Source organism: Anopheles nili, chromosome 2 (assembly GCF_943737925.1).
Source record: "Anopheles nili chromosome 2, idAnoNiliSN_F5_01, whole genome shotgun sequence".
Taxonomy (NCBI): domain Eukaryota; kingdom Metazoa; phylum Arthropoda; class Insecta; order Diptera; family Culicidae; genus Anopheles; species Anopheles nili.
In genome coordinates, this window is record NC_071291.1 from 1,818,462 (window position 1) to 1,841,617 (window position 23,156).

General features: G+C 48.0%; 2 protein-coding genes across 2 annotated transcripts in view; both read left to right on the forward strand.

Annotated features, from left to right (window-relative positions):
- The window catches only part of LOC128730589 (G protein-activated inward rectifier potassium channel 3-like), a 53,897-nt gene extending 37,347 nt beyond the window's left edge, over positions 1-16,550 (forward strand). Inside the window, exons 2-9 of the mRNA XM_053823662.1 lie at positions 11,071-11,185; positions 11,506-11,647; positions 11,740-11,823; positions 11,902-12,366; positions 12,445-12,569; positions 12,642-12,750; positions 12,821-13,106; positions 15,945-16,550. Coding sequence (XP_053679637.1) covers positions 11,071-11,185; positions 11,506-11,647; positions 11,740-11,823; positions 11,902-12,366; positions 12,445-12,569; positions 12,642-12,750; positions 12,821-13,095 — 1,315 coding nt within the window. The 3' untranslated portion in view covers positions 13,096-13,106; positions 15,945-16,550. The remainder of the gene's footprint in view (positions 1-11,070; positions 11,186-11,505; positions 11,648-11,739; positions 11,824-11,901; positions 12,367-12,444; positions 12,570-12,641; positions 12,751-12,820; positions 13,107-15,944) is intronic.
- A 2,332-nt stretch (positions 16,551-18,882) lies between these two features.
- LOC128730591 (G protein-activated inward rectifier potassium channel 3-like) lies at positions 18,883-22,045 on the forward strand. Its single transcript, XM_053823664.1, has 4 exons — positions 18,883-19,239; positions 19,950-20,224; positions 20,313-21,095; positions 21,505-22,045. Exons 1-4 carry the CDS (start codon positions 19,034-19,036, stop codon positions 21,771-21,773), a joined length of 1,533 nt encoding a protein of 510 aa, XP_053679639.1. The 5' UTR covers positions 18,883-19,033; the 3' UTR covers positions 21,774-22,045.
- Positions 22,046-23,156: the final 1,111 nt, after the last annotated feature.

The window sequence follows — 23,156 nt, forward strand, 5'->3', positions numbered from 1 at the left end:
TCCTTTGTGTCCTTCCCATGCTTCATGCTCCTTTCCCGCGATGGTGGGATTGAGAATTTTCGATCCATTTTTCCCGCCCAAGGACACAAGCGTTGCACAAGCGAAGGCGGGCGTGATTTTCCTGCGGTGGGAAATCGATGAAGGTTGTTTTCCACCACACCAGCCCTTTGCACAACTTATGCGTGTTTTAACCGGCCCCCGGGGGTAATAATTCCGATCGATCACTTTTTGAACCTCGGCCGGCTCGAATCATCACCTTCCGGGCGTCACCGGGGTCAGCCGATGGCCTTTATCCTGCCCACCTATTAACCTTTCATCGGTGTGAGTGAGCGTATTCAGGGTGCTTTCGCCTATATCGGGGTCCACCATGTCGACGGGCAGGACCGCGCCATCATGCCCCGTTCCACTCTATTCGCTGTTTTTTCCATCGTATTTCGGCTGAAACGGGCGCTCAAGGAGCATAGCAACGGGTGAATAAAAAAATCCTCGGTCACAGGACACTTGTAGCTTGTGGATACCCGTTTAACATGCAGCGACCCGAACCCGGCCCTGAGCGGTAGAAATATTAATAATCACAACAAGGACGTGTAACGGCTTGATATTGCTTTTCTGCCCCTGCCAATGGTCGACAGCCGTGCATACGGGCACGATGATCGGACCACCCATACAGGCGGTTCTCGTGCACTCACACACGCCACCATTCGGCTGGGCCGGCTCGGGTTGAGATGTATTTTTTCGTCGGGTCATTCCAACCGAAATGGAAAAGGCTTTCATTTGCTATTCGCGTTGCCCGCCCAGCCAACAGCCGGGCTTTTCACGACCGTCATGGCGTCCTTTTTTGGACCTTTTTATTCGCTCCTCAATCCGCGCCTCCGGCACCGATGTCGTTCCCCCCCTTCACGGAGCGATGGATTCCGTAAAATTTTCTCGAGGCCCCATTTAACCCGCGCGCCCCTTCCAACTGGTGGAGTGGAGGGGTTGTGGTGAGCGAGGGGAAAAGATAGGGGTGGAGGGCTCTTAGAAATCCCTCCCATCGGGTGGCAACAGTCCCCGGTCAACACACCGCGCCGCTGCGATACGATTCGCGTTTTATTGCATCCGGAAAGGGTGAGACTTCTTGCTTCGAAATGCAAGGTTATTTTCATGTCCCAGGGGCACCCGAGAGCTTAGTGTGTGCGTGCGTGTGTGTGTGTGTGATTGTGTGAGTCGTACGAAGAAAAAAGGAAAAGCAAGCAGAAAGGAAAACACATTCATATGACCCGACTGAAGCGGGTCGGATCCCAAAGGAGAGAACCACCGCACAGCGCGCTGGTGCATTGAAAAATGCATTCACCGTTGCACCAGCGACGAAGCGGACGTGCAGCAAACGGAGCAGCGTAGTTGAGGTTGCACATTGGCGATGATGAATCTTTGCGAAGGTTTGGGCCAAATGCAATCACACAAATGGCACGGAAAGAAGCACGTCGCATGGGTGAAGGTCGGCTTGCCAGGAGTCTTAGCCGTCGGTGTGACGGTGACGGTGATGAAGTTGGAGATTATTTACCGTTGAAATAGTAATTACTTTCCTGCCCGGTGCTACCCGTGGGGGCCGTCCCTCAGGTGGGATGCACATGCAAAAATAATTTCATTTTTAACGGCCGCTCGTTACAGCTGAATGGAGTGGATTGTCGCAGGATTCTCGATATATTCCCGGGCTCGGCTATAATTAAGGTCCTACCCCGTGCGCTTTATAGTTTCCGGCCGATGGGGAGCATTTTTCATTCCTCCATTTCGACGTCGTGCGCTCGTAAATCAAAGCCAAGCCGCGGTATCAATTGCAGCAATTGGCACATGATGCCACCGCGCACGTGGAGCGTTTTTAACGATCCGCTTTGGGAACCGTCCGATTCCGGTCCACCGTCGAGTTTCGTGCTACGACGCGCAAGATTAATGTGATTAGCTTCCTTTTTCTAAATGGTCCACGCGAGAAAGGGTTGGTCATGTCCCATCCCCATTTCAATTCCATTAAAACTTTCCAGCGTGGGAGCGGTTAATAATATGCTCCCCGCTGCTTTGCTGGTCCTGGCTGTGATGCAACTGCATCCTGCTGGCAGTGGTAAGAGAGAGAAAAAATGAACACATCTTTTCCATTTCCATTTCCTCTGCGTGCTTCAAGGGAAAGGAGTCGAGCGTGGCAGATGGACGGAAGTGAAATATGAGTGTATCGGTCTCATAAGCATCTTCCAAACTGCACACCAGCAGTAAACCCCGACGGCTTGTTCCACGTTTAGTGCGAAGTTATGTTCTTTTACTGCCAATAAAGTTTTTCCGAACATCACGCTGTAGAACGCCGTGGGGAGGAAAATATGCGCGAGTGCAAGCAGCTTCGTGTGAACGCACCGCAAGAATATCAATGATAATGCCGCCGAGCACTTACGGGACGAACGACGAATATGCCTGGGGGCTCTGACACATGGGTCACTGGTCACACGTGGTGAATTATAAATCGTGTCCATACACCCGGACGGATGGCGTAGAAATGTTGAGGCTGAGCAGTATGCACACCGGATGGAGTCCAAAAAAAAAAAATTAACACAGCTCATGGGTGGCCTCTAGCAATGGCGTAACTTTGGTCAACCGACATATGTTTATGCTGTCGAAAACACCGAGGAGGGTTCCGAGGATGGCGCAAGTTGCTTAATGGTCCGCAGAACACTCGGCCCTCATCAGGATGTAGTCGGTGTGTGACCTGCGAAACTGTTCTTCTCCAGTGAGCATTCCACGCGGCTGCCGTTATCGTTGTGTTTTGTTTTTTTTTGTCCACGACAGGACACCCAGAGTAGCTGGGAACGGCAAAGGACAGCGATGTTGGGAGCGATTCGGTCAACGAATCTACAGGCGCGGCGTTGGCGAAACGTGAAAAGTTTGGCGAAAAGCAATTAATTAGTAAATGAATTACAATCATGAAGACAAATGCTTCAACTTTATCTTGTGCCTCGAGTGGCTCGAGTGCCCGGAAGTACGAAGCGTGGTCCTGGGTGGCTGGCTGTCCGGAACCGCCCTTGGACGGTGGATGAGGTTCCGCTGTTTACCATGAATGGAGGATGCTGTTTATTGTTTAACAAAAGCGAGACAGCGAGCATTGCGTGGCCATTCTCAGGTATGCGAAAAATCTGTCATTTCAGAGGCATCTTTCGGGTGGGCAGAAAAACGCGAAGAAGTGGCAGAAAATCGATCCATCGAGTTTTCTTCCATTATCTCTGAGCCGGTACCTTCTGGCTCCGGAAACGGAACCAGAAGCAGAAGATTTCTGAGACATCAAATTTCGGTATCGAGCTACTGTTTGCGAGAACCGCTCTACTAAGATAGCACAATTTGATTGCCGTTTTGTGAAGGAATTTTACTGCCTTTCAAATAACCAGAGGGCGTGATTTGGGAAGCTGTTCGCATGCCTCATAACGGTCACCTCGTCAGTTCCTCTCGCGTTTTTCGGAACAGCGTATGATGGAAACCTGTCAAGCCTAAGGCAACGTTCTGAGGTAGAACGGGTTGCGACATGTTCGCGATATTGGCCTCAAACAACATGACAGACTAACATGGGCCCGCCATTTCGCAACAATTTTTCACGCTACAGCACATGAGCTGGCATGCGTCCTGCGGCGCAACTGGGCAATTCGGTGTTGTAAGGATGTTGGCACGCGTTGCCCAAAAGCAAAGAAATAAGGAAAAAAATCACGTTGTTTGTCCCGCCAGCATCTTCGTTAAAGAAGAACAAGATTAATTTTTACCGTTCACTCAGGCACTTCTACCAGGTGCCGGGGACAGTTAGATTCTGTTTTGTTGCACGTTCAAACGTTAATCGTGTCATCGTTTCGTACTTGGCATATACTTGGACGCAGTATTTATCGCAAATCGCAAAGCGATAATAAGCCGCAATAAAATCACATTTTTGCGTTATTTTGTCGTCGTTGGCACAATGATTGGCTCACAAAAAAAGGACATTGCGCGTGTGAGGTACACCATAAATCAGGATTTACGATCGAAAAAGATCCGCACATAATGCCTAACCCGGTAAACGAGTTAATGTGATGGGGCGTTAAGCATACAAATGTAGAGATATCGATTAGGTTTTAGCTGCAGTATTCGGGTGCTGCATTGGACTGCAGATTGACGCATCCGTTTCGTTGTAGATCGTGCGGAAACAGGTCATTGTTTGCGCCTCCGTTGGTGTGTATCTTCACAGGACTGCAGTCACATTGGCAACGATCCTGGATGCTTCGAGGATTATACGTCCGTGGAAGGTCAAACGTTCACCGAGGGCAGCATAACATGCTCGAAACATCGGTTCGAAATGGAAGAAAGGCGGCTTAGAAGATTCGCAGTGACGCTAGAACGGGTCACCGTCGTAGCGTTGTGTCGAAAAGCACCACTTGACGCGATGGTTGTTCACTCATCTTCGTCGTTATGTGGCAGTATAATATTTTGCACGCTTCAGCTCTATAGCGCTGCTTCAGCTCCGGAGCTGCCCGTCAGCGAGTGACTCCCGTACTCTTTAATTGAATTAATGTCAAAAGTGTCGGAAGGATTTTAGCGGCTGTTTAAAATCGACTAGCGTAAACGAGCGAAAAAGTATGCTGAGGCTCCATTAGCTGTTTTATGGCTTTAAGAAAGTGTTCGTTCATCGAAGATATTGAACGTGATCGCTCAAAACGACTCACGTCTCGTGGAAACTCACCTTCAGATACGCAACCAATATCCCAGTGGCTTTCTAAAAAAACGGCTCAGTGTTACAGCTCTCCGTTTGCCACTCGATCCCGGAACAGCTCTTCCAGAATGCCGTGGCAGTGCGTTGGAACGTGCTTGGGTTATTTCGGTGAGAAGGATACCGCTCGAGGATGCGAAAGGTAATGTTTAATCCGATAGCAGCAGAACAAGTTGAAGCTTCCCTATGCAGTTCCGCTGGTCCGCTAATACAGTACGATGCGAACGGTGATGGTTGTTTTATTAATGGGTTCACTTTTCACACGAGACTCGCTTTTCCGCGCGGGTCATCGAAGTCGGTTTCTTTCTGGGTTTCGCTTGTACACTACTACATGGATGCAGTTCTACGAATTCGCACGGATGGGCTATCTGCTTGGTTGCACTGGTTTCCTTTGCATTCGCTCTCCGGCCAAGGAAGGGGCACTGAAAACGCAAGATGCACGCAGCGTGCGTTTGTTTCTACTGCATTTTTTCGTGTTTTCCTTCGTTCACACTTCACCACGCCACTGCTAGTCACAAACGGCGAATGCAATCATGCATCCGAAGCACTACCCGCACTTATGTGTGTGTCCCCGAAGCTGGCAAGCAAAAGTTCATCGGGTGTTTGCCGTTACACACTGTGACGATTGCAGCCTGTTGCGCCGCTATTATACACCTAAATTTTCCTAATAAACGAACGAGAAAACGCTGCTCTTGAGGAAAGGGTGAGAAAAAAGATCAGAGAGATCGGGATGAGTGAATGAAACAAAGCGCAGAAAATCTTCTATAAATAATTTGCAATTGGACTGCATTGCTGGGTGGTGGGAAAAATCAACCAAAAACTATACACACACACACACACACGCACGTGATGAGACGACACTGACAAAACCAACGGCCGCGTGCCAATGGAGGCCAATTGACCTCGTGGCCGAAAAATGTTTGCTCGATGCCAAAGGAGATTTCTGCGGGCGCTAGTAGTGGGTTTTAATTTTCTCATTAGAAACATTCCCGAACTCGTTTGCCGCAGATATATCTGACTCGTAAATCAACCCCCTTTTTTTGCGATATCCTTAACGAGGTTCTGGATATCCTGATGGGCTGAATTCTCACGTCTCAGGATTGTGGCTGCGGCGAAGACAAATGGGACTTTCAGCCGAATTTAAAAGGGCTACTTCTGCACGGCTTTTCCCAGGAGGACAACCGGTCGGTCGGATTGGTTTCATTGCTAAGCGCGAGGACGGTGACGACAATAATAACAGTAATAATAATTCACTGAGAAATGTGGGCAAAAAAGAGGATGAAATTCTTTCGTCGGTGTATTTTTTTTCGTCGCTGCAAACTCAATCGAGATTTTTTCAACAGTTTATCTCTTTTGCGGCGGTTGTTTCTTGTATCGCACTTTGTCTGCGCTTCTCTCTCGCCGCTCTGCTTAGTTCATTCATTTGGAAGTTTCACTGGGTATGAAGTACGTATTCACGTTGGAAAATTCTCTCCATCAGCGTTTTTCCTTGCGATACGGAACTCATTTTCCAACTCTCGCATTAGCTCGCGAGCATGGACGGCTCGACTCGTTCACTAACTCACACCAGTGGAAAGGGAAAATAATCCAAAACGATCCGACACTCACGGGATTCGAGACTGGACTCGCATACACACACACACACACACACACACACACACACACACACACACGTACCCGCAGTGTTCGACCGCGCAGGTAACCCGTTTTTCATCGACCCGTTTCACAATTTCCCTCGCATTCTACTCATACTCCTGCTCGTAGAATCGAGTTTGGAAAATTGGAAATTAAATACGGCGCTAGTGCTAGTGGGTGTGCGGATGTGTACGTGCCACCAGCCTGTCGCGCGCAAAATGAATGAATTAGCTGGAATTTGGAGCTGCTCCGGAGCACTACATCCTGTCGTTCGCTGCACGGCAGATAGGTTTACGTGCACATGTACACCATTCACATAGGCACAGATACACACACACACACACACACGCACACGCGAGCCCGAACTACCGACAAAGAGGATGGAACACCAGCAGGAGACTCCGTCCTCGACTCGAGTTCCATTGTTGGTGTTGGGAAAACGCGTTGGTTGGGTGTGTACGTGTGCTGCGTGTGGAGTCCTTGCGTCTGTTATGTGCAAAGGATTCGTCTTGCACGAGCTTCGACTGGTGACAGCAGCAGCAGAAACATACTCGGGCTGCATCAGTAGTGGTGCCTGGTAAAAGTAGCGTTTTGATTATGATGGTCCTCGAACGAATCGTACGAAAAAGCTCGTATAAGGGGGGCTTTTTTGACATTTTAGTTTAATTTTCTAGAGCTTAAAAATGTGGGCAGAGTGCAAGGGCAGTCCAAACATTTGATTTCTAAGAAATGAACTAAATAGAACGCATCAGGGTGGTAAACGATTTCCGCTTTTAAACTGCTTTCGTTGAATTCTGTGCGTGTTATTGTAGTTTTCTTCCACTGAACCGCCCGTTGTTGCTTTCACTTTGTTGCGGATTGATATGAATGCTTTCAGGGACGATTTCCATGTTCTCTTAGTCATCCATTTGCCCCCGCTTCTCATTGCCTTATTGAGCTTCGAAAACCGGTCTAAAAGTCGCAGCCTAGCTGCTTGCCTAGTGCGAAAAGCTTTGTCGATTGAAAGATTGTAGGTCCGCTAGAACACCGGAAGGGATTTTTCTCCTTCTGTTCATTATGCAGCGAAATAGCCGCACCGCGTTGATGATAGGCGCAAGTTACACAAGCTCATACCCGGGGGACTCCCGGAGCGTTTGATGATCGATTGCACGCACGGACACTGGCTATTTGCACACAGTCACACGTCTCGCCATTGAGCACGCACGAACGTAGGATTGGGTCATCTTTTTTGTGGCATTCCGCAGCACAAATATTCCTACTCGCAGGACTGGTTGACACTTTTTTTCTCCAGTTGTGACAGTTCTCCGTTTTTCATCACTGCGAGGGCGAACTGGGGAACTCATTTTCCACCCAATCTCCCCACGCTCGCTTACTCTCTTTCGCTTTCGCTTTCGCTCTCTTTTTCGCTCTCGCGCGCGCTTTCCCATTCACCCTCTCTCTCTCTCTGTGTGTTTCGTTCTGCAACTAGCTCTTTCTGGCACGCTCACTTTGCACAGTCACATTTTCCCAGGTCGTAGCGCTGCAAGCACACATTTTCACACGTCCGGCCTTCGAAGGGCATCCTGCGTGGAGCGAGCCTGCTGGCCTTTCTACCCTACATTTCTGTTCGTTGGTGCGCGCTTTTCATTTGCTTAATTAACTTAAAGCAACCCCCGGGGGGACGGAATGGGAAGCGAGCTGAGCGCCGTGGCGCAGGAAAATTGGATTCCATCAGGCGCACGGAAGGAAGCGAAACATTACCCTAATAGACTGGAAGGGTCTCACGGGCGACCGAAACAGGTTGCAGCCCACTTTGCCGTCCCTTCGCGTGTGCGATGGAGCCGGCCGAGATCGGAAAAACAGTCGATTTTCTCACTGGTGGCCCACTGGCGGGTGGTTCTACGAAAAAAGCACCAAACAACAAACACGACGTGCCGTAGCATACGTACACTTGAAACCACTGCGACCCCAAACCGCGACACTGACGACCGGGTCGGGTTGCACACAGCGCTGCAGCACTGTTGGAGGGTCGCGTTTTACGCGAGATTTTCCACGAGACGCGCTCACAGCACACCAAGAGGGCTCCCCTTTCTTCGTGGGAGTTTTCCGTCACGGACACGAGCGACTCGAACGTACGACCTTTGTGCCACGAGCGTTTCCTTCGATCTGAAGCCGAGCCTTCCTTTTTCCGCAGTTTCCACGAGCGATCTGTGCGCTTTCCCGCACTCCCCCAGTTAACCCCTCTTGGATACTCGCTCCCCACTCCCCCACTCACCATTCGACCCTCTTCCACCCCTTTGGAGACTCCATTCGTCGACGCCACTACTACTCCCGTGGATTGGCGCACCGCACGACACACACCACGATGCGTGGAGCCGTCCGACACACGCACACACCGACACGCGCGATTATGCTGCACTGACGCGTAGTGCGAGACGGTGATACGGCGCTGAGCGGCGTGTCTTCACGCGAGCGGCCACATTGTCTCACAGAGCGCCGGATGGGTCATGGAATTCGAGAGCGGCACACGCGAAAGCACCGCGGATTTCTCCAACGGACCGCGATCGCACTTTATTTTTGCCCACTTGGGGCTGCGTTATCGCGATTCCTGTACCAACGTTGGGGAGAGTGGGCCGTCAACACGCACACCCACACGCATGGCCGGGCGCATTTCGCGAGAGCGACAGCTTCCCGAATGGGGAGCGAAAAGATCTCCCCACGGCTCTCGCTGGTAACCTCCCCCCCCCCTTCACCCAACAAATCCGTGAGCCCTTTTCCCCGTTCCCACCAGTCCATTAGTCCGGTGCCCAGTGAAAGCCCCCAGTGGTCAGTCCTGCGTGTGGAGGTCCTTTTGCAGGCCGAGGAATGACCGAGCCAGCCGCAGGAAGGAACATGGTTTCAACGGCAACACGTACGCCGATGAGGTCATCTTGCGGGGGTTGCCACAAAAATATTTCTCCCGCCCTGATGGGCGATACCGGAGGGTGATTTTCCAAGGGCAGAAATGGGAAACGGTGCCTGCTAGAAACTAGAAACTGGAACGTCGCGTTTCTGACGGCGGATTTGACGGACGAGCGAAAAACACACGGAGCCTCCTCGCCTCCACTCAGCGGCTGTGGGAGATTAGCACACAAACACTCACACACATACACAGGCGCATACACACACACACACACACACACACACACACGAGCGCACGCGCGCGCATATGTGGAGATGATCGTTTTCTCAAGGGTGCCTCGATGCCATTTGCCACCTGAAGCTGGCGAATTTTCACTATCGCCAAAAACGATTTTACGCCCCTTTTTGCGAAGATTAGATGACTGAGCGTAATCGGATAAAGGGCAAATGATTCGTGGTCACCCAAAGCCCTATCATATCGTCGCTGCCAAACAGTACATCGGCGAAAGCTTGGACTCGCTGAACTTTACTCCTAAGGCAACGGAGGTCCAACCTTTGGCCAACCTTGCTGGATCGAGTCTCGCCTGGAGTGCGCTTTCTGCTATTCGCCTAGATCTGCCACTGGTTCCGGACCGGTCACGGTAGACTAGGCGTCCGACACGGAACAGGGCGGATGGGTAGTCCGTCACGAGGCAGCAATTTGCGTTCTTTGCTTGCTAGTTCGGTTTGTATCGACCTTTTCACGGACGATTCGAGCACTGATAGGCTGTGAAGATGAAGATTTCGATACGTACACACACATATACCACGCACTGAACGAACGTCAACCTTGTTTGCGGTGTAGTTCGAGCGGATTTCGCGACCAACGTTATTATTGACACCCTAGGAACCAACCCTAGGGGTTGTTTTTTCGTGTTCTTCTTCGCGCGCTCTCTTACCAACTGGGGAGCCACGTGCACTGTGGGCTACGTAGCGGACAATTTGGTACAAAACGTAGCCTACATTCGGAAGTCCGCATCGATCGCTGTTGAATGTACGTGAATTTTAAATATATGTGACGCAATAGAAACTTTTGGAAGAGGTGCATAAAGACTACCGCATACAAGCAATCTCACAATCGTGTTAAAGGATTTATCTGAACAAAATTAGACGTAAATTTTCACAACAAATAGCATGGAAATTAGACACGTATTTTTCGCATTATCTTAAGAGATTGCCTTTTGAAGAATGCTCGACATTTTTTGAAAATCTTCCTCAAAAAAAAGTACGAAATTGGACACACTTTCATAGCTATAGCGACACCATATGGAAGCCAAAGCTAGGTTAATATAAAAGCTTTAGCCAGCTTTGGGAACAGTTTGTGAAATTAAATCGAGGAAAATATTCAGTCATTATTTTGGAGCATGAAAATGACCACCAATTTAATTCAGTGCCACTCCACTGTGCCACGGAGAGACACACACGCTCAGCTCCCCTTTTCAGAGAGGGTGTTCTCGCTCATATTGCTCATGCTGCGCTCATTTGACGATATTAAGGGAAGAAAATTCCTTGGCTCTCCATTTTGATGGCGAGAGTGCTTTTGTAGTCTCTCTTCTTACGCTTGCCTCTCTGTTTCTTTCTGAGATGCCATTTTTGATTCAGGGGTAGTCAACATAAATATGGCTCCATCACCACCAAAAATAATGACATATCATTTACTCGTTTGGTTTGAAGCGAGAATTTATTGGAAATTTATGAAATTTATTTTATTTCATACTCTTTGATAAGACGTCTCATGAGCACATGTGTTCACGAATTTCATTGTATGATTTCAGATACCGCCAAACACGTTACAGCTCGAGGCGCATTCGAAAGCGAGTGATTTTCAAGCAAGGAGACTGCAATGTAATTCAAGGCAATGTAGCGAAAAGGCGTCGTCGTTATTTACAGGTAAGAGCTGTTTTAATCTTATGTATGTACATTTTGAAGCGACCATCTTAATGTCCGCGGCTTCAATGCATGTGCAACATGAAATTAGCTTCTCGCAGCGTGCTACGACGACCTGAACATCGGTCTCTCTCAAAATCACACCTGTGATGACAGATTTCGAGAGAGAATGACTTCTCTCAAAATTTTCAGTTTCAGACGTTTGCCACCAGGAGGCCAGCGTTTTATAGTAACGATTTTACAACATAAAGTTTAAAAGAAAATACAAAAAATTGAAGTGTAACAAGTAAAACTGTGCTTTGAAACATGTGTTTCGTTTGCAGGATATATTTACCACACTGGTAGACATCCAGTGGAGATGGACGCTGTTCGTTTTCGCCTGTTCGTTTATTCTGAGCTGGTTAGGCTTCGGTGCAATCTGGTACTTGATAGCGCTGAGCCATGGAGACATTCAAGCTGTTGGTGGTGAGTTGGAAATTACAGCCATTGAAAAACCGTCATTGCATTAAACAAATAAATAAATTGGTGTGTATATGCAACATATTTCCTTCATACAGACGATAGCCATAAGCCCTGCGTGACGTATATTTACGGGTTTACGTCGGCGTTTTTGTTTTCCCTTGAAACTCAGCATACGATTGGTAAGTTTGATGTAAGAAGATGGCCACGAATACTCCTTGTGCAGTTTTTGCTCAAGTGCTAATTTCGCCCAAATTCAGGCTATGGAAACCGCTACATTACTGAGGAATGCCCCGAAGGCATTTTCATCCTCGCCTTGCAAAGCATCACCGGAGTGTTCATTCAAGCATTTATGGTAGGCATTGTGTTTGCGAAGCTATCGCGACCGAAGAAACGCGCCCAAACGCTACTATTTTCCAAAAATGCCGTCATCTGCCATCGGGATGGAGTGCCCTGTTTGCTGTTCCGCGTCGGAGACATGCGCAAAAGCCACATCATCGAGGCGCACGTGACGGCCCAAATAATCCGTCGCAAGGTCACCAAAGAAGGCGAGATTCTTCCCTTTTACCAGCAAAACATGGAGGTCAGCTGTGACGGTGGCGATGATCGGTTGATGTTCATCTGGCCAACGATCGTAGTGCACAAGATCGATCGCGATAGCCCACTGTATGGGTTGACTGCACAGGACATGCTCCGAGAGCGGTTCGAAATCGTCGTTATGTTGGGTAAGTGTTTGGGATAAGTAAAAGCACGTGCGCCCCTTTCTGTGGAACGTAGTTTGATTTTGGATTCCCCACACACAGAGGGCGTTGTTGAATCGACCGGTATGACGACGCAGGCGCGTAGCAGCTATCTACCATCGGAGATCCTTTGGGGCCATCGTTTCGACCCGGTGGTAACGTTCAAGCGTGAAACAGGGGAGTATGAGGTAACGCTACGAGACATATATAGTGGGTGGTAATGATGCGAACAGTCTCTGCTAATGATTAAATTTCCTCAGGTTGATTACACGACGTTCAACAACACATATGAGGTCGATACGCCACTCTGTAGTGCTCGCCAGTTGCGTGCAGTGAAAAAGGAGCTAAACAAGCAAAACGGCATAACGGGTGAGTGCAGAAAATTAAACGCATTCACGAACATTGCACTCATGATTTATCTTGCTTCTTTTCCTAGCAGTAGACTCGTCCGAAAGTGATGAATCCGACACATCGTCGATGGACAACATGTCCTCGCGCAAGAACTCCATGAGCAACGGTTATCTGCGCTTCGCTCCGGTGTACGGCACAGCAAATGAGCAAACGGGAATGAGCACCGCGAATGGGGTGGTCGGTGACTCGATGACGTCGGCAACAGTTTCCCCAGCTACCCAAACTGTCTCACCCGGAAGCGAACGGAAAAAGACGTTTCGGAAACTTTCCATCAAGGAGCCTTCGATGGATTCGCTGTGCTAGTCCCGCGTAGGGTAAGATGTATTTTTCATCTTTTGCTCTCCAGTACTCTCTAGGAGTTTTTGGATCCATTCGAAACGTCAAACGATACACGGTAAGGAAGAGCTTAGCGTTCATATTATCATGTGGGCGCTAATTCGTAGCGATACACTGTGGGTGAGCGATAGTGGCTGTTCGCAGATATTGATCTCTTTTCGCACCGGTAAATGTCAATGTCAAGAACTGGTAGATTAGAGTAGCATGGACGATTTGCTCTGGACCGTATTTTGATCTTGAAGTCGACGTTGCAAGGCGCTGAAGCATCGATCAAGCACGCTATAATGATGAGGGGAAGTGTGCTCTAGAAATGAAAAATATTTTTAAAAGTTGGGGCATTTTCTAGACACGACTAGCCAAGCGAGGTATTTTATACGATCAAAAGAGGGCTCATCTCTTTATAAAGATATGAAAGTTCAACTAAAAAAGCTTATTTTATGATACGCATTGAACAGGTGATTCACAAAAGGCTATTTAAAGCACAGCAGACCAATAGTTGACCGGCGAATGACCATTTTTAATGACGGGCGTGTTTGCGCATACTAAATGAAGGTTTGCTGCGATATGGGAATGTAGCTGCAACCCTGCTAGAGGAGACGAGACACATAAAATACGACACTAATTAGCGTGCATCGGAAGTGGTTGAAATTCGGAAGCACCGCCAAAGGCATTTGTTGTTGTTTATTTTTTCGCACTCCGCGTCCACAGTCGATTACAAAACAACGGAACAATTGAGAGGAACATCTGTTCCGCACGTCGCGAGGTCTGGTGCAGATGACCGAGTCAGGGCATTTGCATACTGGGCAGGAACTGGGTAATTGACATTGGCCGTCAGTGTAGAACGGCTCCCGCTTTCAGGAACCCCGTCCGGATAAACTCTTCCAGCAAATTGGGAAATAAGTTATGTCCCTTTCACCTAGGCTAATGATCAATCCGCATGACCTTGGGAAGAGGCAAAGATGTACCTAATGACTTCCTAGTGACCTTCGAAGCGGGTGTTACAGAATATAACAATGACGATCACGCGGCTTGATTCGCATCTGGGAGCACATCCTAGTTTGATACAAACTAGCACCCGTTTACGATACGTGTTTTACCCAGTCAACGCATGCGATATAGAGGCAGGAATGCTAGCCACAGATGACAAGTGCGGTGTGTAATTTATTTCATTCGGCTTCGCATCGCAAGCGTTCGATTATGTAACCTGAAAAAATGGAATAATTATAACCGACGCGTCGTCAACGGTGTCTTCCGTTCGGCATTGGCTCACGTGGCCGTAGGACTGCTGAGATGCATTATATAAATGCATATTAGCGTTGTTGGCGTGCGTAACCTGGTAAATGTGTGGTGTGTGTGTGGAAGATCCAGTGATCAGTAGAGGTGCCATACCGTGCATTGGCGTGACACGGTGCATCATAACAAATCACATCTCATTTGTTTGGGAACCGTTTTAGAGGCGGCTAATCGACGAGCAACGGATTCATTCAGCCGGCCGTTGAGTGAGTCCGAATGGGGAGTCACGCTTACGTGGCTTGATCTGCCTGGTCTGCTTTACTGTAGCAGTTATCTAGAGCGCTGCTAGAAGGTAGATTGGCCACTGCGGAAGTCATTCATATTATTCAATCATCCCCGAAGGTCTAGGTAAAACGGCGCTCTCAGCTTAGGCCGGTGGGGCATTCCTACTGATCGCTCTTCTCCCTTGCGGACTGCTCTTTTCTCCTCAGCAAACTGACAGAAGAGAAAATATTATGCACAACCAGTAGCTTCCAGCGTACTTGACCGCGGACGTTGGTGACATTGGCGGAGTTGGTGACCACCGTCGCTTGCGTGCGATATGGTGGCATCTAATAAACCACCCATAATACCGTATCAAGCCTACCGAGTGGATTAAAATAGACAATTTGATTGACATTTGCCTTCGGTTGGATGCCGCGAGAGTGTTAGGTTCAATTGACCCTTCCAGGGCGTTGGGCGAGCCACCCTTTTGCGGTGGAGAACGGCGTTATGATTTTGTGGTCAAGATCGGCGGTCGTACGGGTTCACGAATGACAATTTAATTAAATCGCACCACACGATTCCTAGTGCGGCAAAAAAGCAAATGCGATGAATGGCAAATGGTGTCGCGATGCGTGAATCCGACGGTGACGGTGGGTTGTTCTTTTTCGTTACATTTCGCAAATTCGCCAGCCATTTGACGCTACTGAGTACTGCTGGGGGATAAAACGAGAAAGGTTAGCATAGGTCCCGACTCGGCTTGCCTCCCTTGTGATCATCATCAGTCGTACATCTCGGTAACTACAATTGGCTGTGGTCTAAATTAGACGATCTTCCTTGCCATTCCATCCCCAACAGGCAGCCTGGTGTCCGGTGCTGTGTCGATGGGGGAGAATGGGCTGTGTTTTTAGCGGACAAGCGCTATCGGAACGTCGGAACAGTTTAGTCTGTGCTGTCAGCTAGAGGCAAGCACTGCTCTAGATTTACCTTCCCATTTATTGGGTTAACCACTAGTGCGCTTTAGAAGTGACGCTTTAGAGGTGACGCTTTTAGGATACGGCTGAGATTTCGAGCCTTTTGGTTCGCAGTCTCTAATTAGAGACGACGAACTCGTCTAGAGCTCCTTTGTCTGAGAATGTTATACGGCTATCTCAAGTTCAGTGCCAAAAGTCAGGCGTATTCAGCTCACAGTGATATAGTTTGGTGATTCGAATGTGACTCACGGGAGATCGTGCGTGCTTATATGTGTGCCGTGCTTTCGGAACTGTGGCAGGGGTATTTTAATTGAATTTAATTAATTTGAAAATTACTCTTGTTCGCAGCGTGTGCGAGTGTCGCGGTACCATCTTCCTCGTTCGCTAGAACTTCGGTGACCGTCCAGTGGCAGGTTGCGGTGGCAGAAACGATCGTGACACGAATGAGACATCAGCAAGGGCCAGGTTTGAGTGCAAAAGGTGTAGAGACTAATATCTCGGGCCAGGAATTGCAAGCCAGCGCTGGGAAGTGGATCGCTTTTTGAAGCGTTGAGGAGTGAACTCTGAGGACTAGAACCGGCGGTTTGGTTACATTAGTTTTGTTCCATTTTATCGAATCCGCTTCCAGCGATCGCGTGTGGTTGCAACGGAGTGAAGTTTATTTTACCTTTTACAAATTTCCAGTTCTGTCTGTAAGTAGTTTAAGAACCTTATTGCCATTAAGAAAAGAATCTCGCTGATGCGACGTGGAATAGAGAATAGCAGAGCGCATTCTCTCGCCCGATGGGTAAAGCGTGCAGTATATATAGTTAGTGCAATCGATCGCAACTCGTTTGCGTGACAGTTCAAGAAGAAGCGAACATTTGTGGTTAGTCCCTATGGGTTGCGATCGATCGAGTTTAAAGCGACGGTATTGTAGCTGATAACAAATAAAGGAACGAAGCCAATATATGCTGTACCGGTAAACGGAGTGTCTGTAGTGTTTTGCATTCTGTACCGTTTTTCTGTCACCGAAGTCGTGCTTTAAGTCACTGAAGCCCTGCGGTAAGTCACCGAAAAAAAAAACAAAAGTAAACGATGGCTGCCGATCGTCAGACAACGGACGAAAAGAAGCCGCTGAACAGGATCTTCATGCGACCGGGAGTGATCGAGGAGGAACCGGACTCGCTTGACAGCGTGATCAGCAACCTTCCTCTGACCATTATACCGAGCCTGGCCCGCATTTCTACACACGGAAGCGCCTTCAGCCGACAGGAGAGCGTAAGGTAGGTAGGGTAACTGTTCCCACTAATCCAAGACTGCATCTATCACTTACGATCGCTTCTTTCGTGTCGGAGTCAGTGGCCGCCAATGCGTCTAGCGTGCGGGTGATAAGACGGTGCTGGGACCGAGAATAGTCCGTGAGTTGTTTATTGTTTACTTTGGTCCGCCATGGGCTGCCGGCGGCATTGCAAATCTTTTGCTATCAGCGGACACAACCAAAACAATGGATGTGTTATTTGGACGGACGGCTGATGCGAGGAAGCTCCCAGTCTGTCAGGCTTATCGACCGGTGGCTTGACTAATCCAGTACAGGCGGGATAGGGGCGGTTTCTCTAGGTCAATAAAATTGACAAGTAGTTTGGTAGGATGTTCTCATTTCTAGCATCTTTACTCTGTTTGGGTTACTTATGCTCGCTTCAATGGTTGGATGTTGTCGTGTTCTGCGCGAGCATCGAAGTTTTTGTTATGGTCTCCCAGAATTTTGGAACTATAGACGCGCTGTTCAATTTTTTTTATTTGCATGTCCTATACCATTTTACATATGCAAGTAAGATAAAATTCACGGGGAAAGTAAATATAAACATTTCCACAAAATTATTCAAGAAGCACTTTGTAGATTGATATTTGTGGACGATTTTATTAGCGCCAATTTACAACTTTAAATGTGGAAATATGCTCTCATTGAGAAACATTTCAAAAATAAGATCCATTATATTCATTTGTCCAGTGCCAAGTGATAACTTCTCAAATACCTAAGGTTCAACAAAATGCTTTGGGGTGTTTGTTTGTGTTAGAGGTGCACCGAGTAAAAAAAGATAAGTAGTTTCACACTCCTAGGGGCTGGTATCGATATCGTTTTATTAGGATTTAGCACTAAGCGAACGCAAAAGAATTCTCACAACAACAACAAATCGAAACGATAGAGGAAAAGCGCGTAACGAACGACCTAGCGGCCTGTTTATCACATCCGATCCGCTGTAATAAACTGATGACAACGAAGAATCTGCTGAAGATGGCACACTAGCCCCTTCGGTCCGTAGAACTCGAAATGTTTTACTCGTGTCTGAGTTTAAGGGCCTATGAAAGGCCAAATAAAGTCATACAAAACACTAAACCGTCTCAACAACGACATCAGTACTCGCTTATGGCTTATGGCGGTTTATGGCTAGCGCTCAATTGGAGCTATTAGCGCGGGGAAGTAGACGTTCCTGGTCGCAATACTTCACGTGCTCGAAGCGAGACTCACTAATCGGCTCAGAAGGTGCTAGGGCTTAATGCATGGGGCACGGAAGGGACACACAACGTAGCATTGCAGAAATTATTGCGGGTTTCGATGTCGATCGTGTCCGATTAGTCGCCAAGTCGATTGATACGGACCGGTCGCCGACTGATAGCGACAGTTTCGCGGACGTTTTGGAAATGCAGCGGATGGACAGTGGTATCTAGTGTTCGGTAACGATAAGATACTCTGTGCCCGCTCTGGATGAGTAAGCAGTTGAATATATCGTTAAATTAGTTTGTTTGGCAATACGTCCTTATCGGTAAACTCGAAACAAAAACCTCTCGGTCGTTGCAATTAAGGGTAAAAGTGCCAAACTTGCTATGCTACTGAAAACTGTTCCAAGCCTGGATCTTTCGACGTCACAGAATGGCACATTACTGCTGCAGCCGGCATCGGTGACGAAGTAATCGGTCATACCGGCCGCGAAAAGCAAATAGCTGATGACGACTAACGATGTCGATAGTACGTAGTGATCTAGACTTCGATCCAGTGTTAGTGGCGCTGTGTGCCGGCAGTATTGGTGGTGGTAGAACGAAGAAATCGACCCTACCCGTTTGCGGTTGCGCGCATGTTCGCCTACCGCAGTCGATCGACACCCTGTGCAAGATTAGTGTTGAGCGCGTGTTCGGCGCGATTAAGTCGATTTGCAGCCTTCTCTTGCCCGTCGTTGGGGAACAATTTTCGTTTGGGACGTGCAGGAGGTTTGCTGCTGTGTTACTGCCGCGTGAACGGCTCGGAAAGTGGAAGCAAGAAATGCCTTCTGCAGCATCATTTCGCTGCATTAGATCGTGAATTTGGTCAGCTAGAAGTAGACGCCAGAAGTAGCATATAAGCTAAGTGTTCGCTCAAGTTCACCGTAGTGTCAACCAAAGCAGATAGGAACAGTTGAGCAATGAGCTTTGGGCAGCGCAAAAACTATACCGTCCCAGTGGACGCCGAGTCACCGGAGGCTCGGGACGATGCCAAGCTGCTGCCGTTGGGTCCTTTCGATAAGATCCCGCCAATTATCATCGATGGCCAGGATGCGCCCAAAACTCCCATCACACCTACGACGCCGATCATCTATTGTCCGCAGTCTCCATCGGCGGGTAGTAAGAGGTTTGTCTCGCATGATTTCTTTGGACTGGGGTCTGGATTGTGACCGATTGGAAGCGTTGCCTCGCCAGTATGCAGCTGAGCTGGAGGAGTGAAATTTGAATTTTAAATGATTCCAGTTTGTAGTGCACTGCATGTAGGATCGTGTCACAACGGCCCATTCGGAGGGTGCTGGTGCTGTGTTGTGTGGAAGTTGGCCGCTTGTTTCCAGCGAATATGATTTGTTCAGTACGGACCATTTATTCCGGCCGCAACCTGTTCGAACCAATTTTGAGCCGTGTTGTTGGCTGGCTATCTGTGCGTTATTGTGAGACTTACACAAGCAAAGTCTCGTAGAATTCAGAGCTTTCGATTGCTACCTCCAAGCATTCGGAGTATGTACACTTGAATTGATCTTTTTTTGCGTTACATGACACAGTGGCTTGAATAAATATTGGAGTAAAAGATACCCAATATTAAACAGAAAAAGCACGCTAATGAAGTGTAAATATCAATAGACAATTGGTTCGGAACACGCTGTAATTAGCGACTTATAAAAGACCTCACTAAAGAGGCTATCGATCGATCTCATTTACGTGAAACACGTGCACAAGCCGATGTTAGGTAGCGCACACACGCGCCATCTCAGAGCTCTCAGGGTGATTGAAGTGATCCGTTTGAAGTGTGCAGCTGTTGACTATTCACTCTTCTTGATCATCCTCCCTATCATGCAGGAGCCGTGCGCTGCGACCGGGAACGACGAGAAAGTACCGACGTAGGGCGATTCTGAAAAACGGTGATTGTAACATTGTCCTGTCGAAGGTGTCGCGACAACGGTTGCGCTTCCTACAGGACATTTTCACCACGCTGGTTGACGCTCAGTGGCGCTGGACGCTGCTTGTGTTTGCGTTCAGCTTCATCGGTTCTTGGCTGTTTTTCGGAGCCATCTGGTGGTTGATCGCATTCACTCACGGTGATCTAGAGGAGATGCATCTGCCAAAAAATCAAGGTTGGTAGCGAATCACAATTCGCGCAAATGTGTTTGGGAGGGTCCTCATAGGGCGGTGTTTCGCGATCGCTTGTTCTCATACTTTCAGAGGAATCCGGCTGGAAGCCCTGTGTGTTCAACATCGAATCGTACACGTCAGCCTTTCTGTTCTCCATTGAGACGCAAACGACTATCGGGTACGGTTATCGGACGACCACAGAGGAGTGTCCTGAAGCGATCTTCATCATGTGTTTCCAGTCGATCTACGGCGTCATGATGCAGGCGTTCATGGTGGGTTTCGTGTTCGCGAAGATGACTCGTCCAAAGCATCGAACCCAGACACTACTTTTCTCGAAGCATGCTGTCATCTGCCAGCGTGATGGTGAGCTATGTCTAATGTTCCGGGTTGGGGACATGCGCAAGAGCCACATTATCGGGGCGAATATTAGGGCGCAGCTCATCCGAACCAAGTTGTCACGCGAGGGTGAAGTGATGGCACAGTACCAGCACGAGTTAGAGGTTGGAGCGGACCATTGCGGCTCGGACCTATTCTTTATCTGGCCGCAAATTGTGATCCATAAAGTCAACTCAGAATCTCCGTTCTACAACATGTCGGCGTCGGATCTGCTGCAGGATCGGTTCGAGATCGTCGTCATTCTCGAAGGCACAGTTGAGTCAACGGGTCAGTCGACGCAGGCTCGCTCGAGCTACGTCAACACCGAGATTCTGTGGGGCCACCGGTTCGAGCCGATCGTCTTCTACAACAAGGAGAACCAGGTGTACGAGATCAACTACAGCAAATTCAACGAGACACACTCGGTTGATACGCCGCTCTGTTCGGCCCGTGAACTTGCCGAGTTCTACAAGTATCAGGACGATTATCGCAACCAAGGTAGGTCGGCGTAGGCATATAATCGGAGTTAAAACGGGAGTATGGTGATCGTAGAAACTGACGGGGTGGTGTTTATTGTACCTATATTTGTAGCCGAAGATCATCATCTTCAAACGCCAGCGTAGAGTTTGTTGTCGTTGTTGTCGTTGCTGTTGTCGTTGTTGTGTGCTGTGTGCGGTACGGTTTGTTAGTTTGTGCTTCTTGGGTAGCTCGGCCCGTATTACATTACTTCCATATTCCGCTTGACGCTTTCTGCGATCGATTATGCCAATAAGAATCTCATGCCTAAACCATCTCATTTTCCCTCGTGCCATACCGTCAATGTAAGTTATTCCATTTCACTCTACCCACTGACAAGGACACTGTTTGTTTTTGAGTACTGACGCTTTTTTTTTGAATTTTCACACAGACCGCTCTGTCAGTGGCTCCACGAGGTCGATGTTTGAAAGACGTTGGCACCAGCACTACACCAATACGATACGCACGCTCAGCTCGGTCTATCTGGAGGATGAACGATCGTCGCTGGGAGTGCAGCCGCGTTACCTAACGATCCAGGGCGTACCAAGGCGGCCCCGGTCTTACCAGCAGCTGGATAATAACCTGCGTAATCTCTTTAATCCACCGTCGGTCACTATCTCACCCTCATCAAACAGCTCACTTCGCAATGAAAATTCATAGCACGCACGATTGTGCGTAGTCTTCACACACTAGTCCCGTAGTTCCAACGATTCGGCCGACTGGCTTTGATAGAATAGTTAAATCAACAATTGTTAGGATTGGATTTGAGTTTTATGAATCTTATGTTATTATCTGCTGCTATTTATGATAATGTTAGGTAGTTAGCGATAGTCTAAGGGCAGAATCTGCTAAATAAGAATTGCCGCAAGCGAAAGTGAGAATATTCCATACATTCTACGTCAACCATACGAAAATATCAAAGTAAACTCCGATAAAACTGAGCACTGATTTGCTTTCATTTCGTTTGTTTAAATATTCAATTGGAAGTCCGAAAAAAGTGACGCACGACGTAAAGCTAGCCAACAGCTGACACTATGTCAGAGCTAATCCATCATTCTGACCCTGCTTTTCACCAGATACTCAATACTCGACACCGATAACCGGCGCACCATCGTTCAATTGATGTCGGTGGTTCAATTGAATTATCTATCTGATGACGATTGGAAACGGCCAACAAAAATCTGGTTCTGAAGAAATGTTGAAAAAGATACGAGCTAATGTAACTGATAACATTTGGTCAAAAAAAAAGAAGAAATGATTCCATTTCACTCAATCGATGAATTTTATTGTATCCTTACAATTCAAAATAATAAAAAAAATATCACAAATATAAGCAAAATCGTTATATTCCAGGTTGATGACTACAAAATATAATTCTAATTTTTTTTCACACAAATACTCTTTGCGATTACGTATTTTATCAGTATTGTTTCCATGATGTCGAACGAATCTGCCGATTATATCTCAGTAATCAATCGTAATCATACAAAAGAGATACTTCGGGAGATATGAACCGGTCGATGCACACGACGACTGTGTGATTGACATCAAGAACACGCGTTGCTATGATAATCTTTGCCGTACTGATGGCATTCAGTACCTAGATTACTTCTTGGAGATAAAACGGAGATAAATACGGTAACCGATCAGATGTTGATCATTTTCATTATCGGTGCTCTGATTCCATCGCTGTTTATTTCCCAGCGAAGCACTTCCTGCGCAGATGACGTTTATCACAATTTCGGACGTAAATTAGCGTACATTTTCGATAACAATGTGAGGTGGAGGAAGTTTGCTGATCGTCTCGTGGACATATTCCATTAGGTGATATAAGAAATCGGTTAAAGTAGGTTCCGCTTCTAGAATTAGCGGATGAGTGGATGGCCGGTCGCTATCTCCAGGGCCTATGCGTGGCGCAACACGAGTGCAATCGATACGTTGAAGCCAGATCCACCTATGATGTTTCCATGGCCCCTCGAGCCCTGCTGTGAAAGAGGTGAGAAAAACCAAACCCTGGTACAGCACGCGAATCGTAAATCAACC

Excerpts from the sequence above, each read along its gene's own strand:
- LOC128730591 (XM_053823664.1), top strand. The coding sequence starts at position 19,034 with ATGAGCTTTGGGCAGCGCAAAAACTATACCGTCCCAGTGGACGCCGAG. Across the intron at positions 19,240-19,949 it reads CCATCGGCGGGTAGTAAGAG|GAGCCGTGCGCTGCGACCGG; the intron begins GTTTGTCTCGCA and ends CCTATCATGCAG. Across the intron at positions 20,225-20,312 it reads GCATCTGCCAAAAAATCAAG|AGGAATCCGGCTGGAAGCCC; the intron begins GTTGGTAGCGAA and ends TCATACTTTCAG.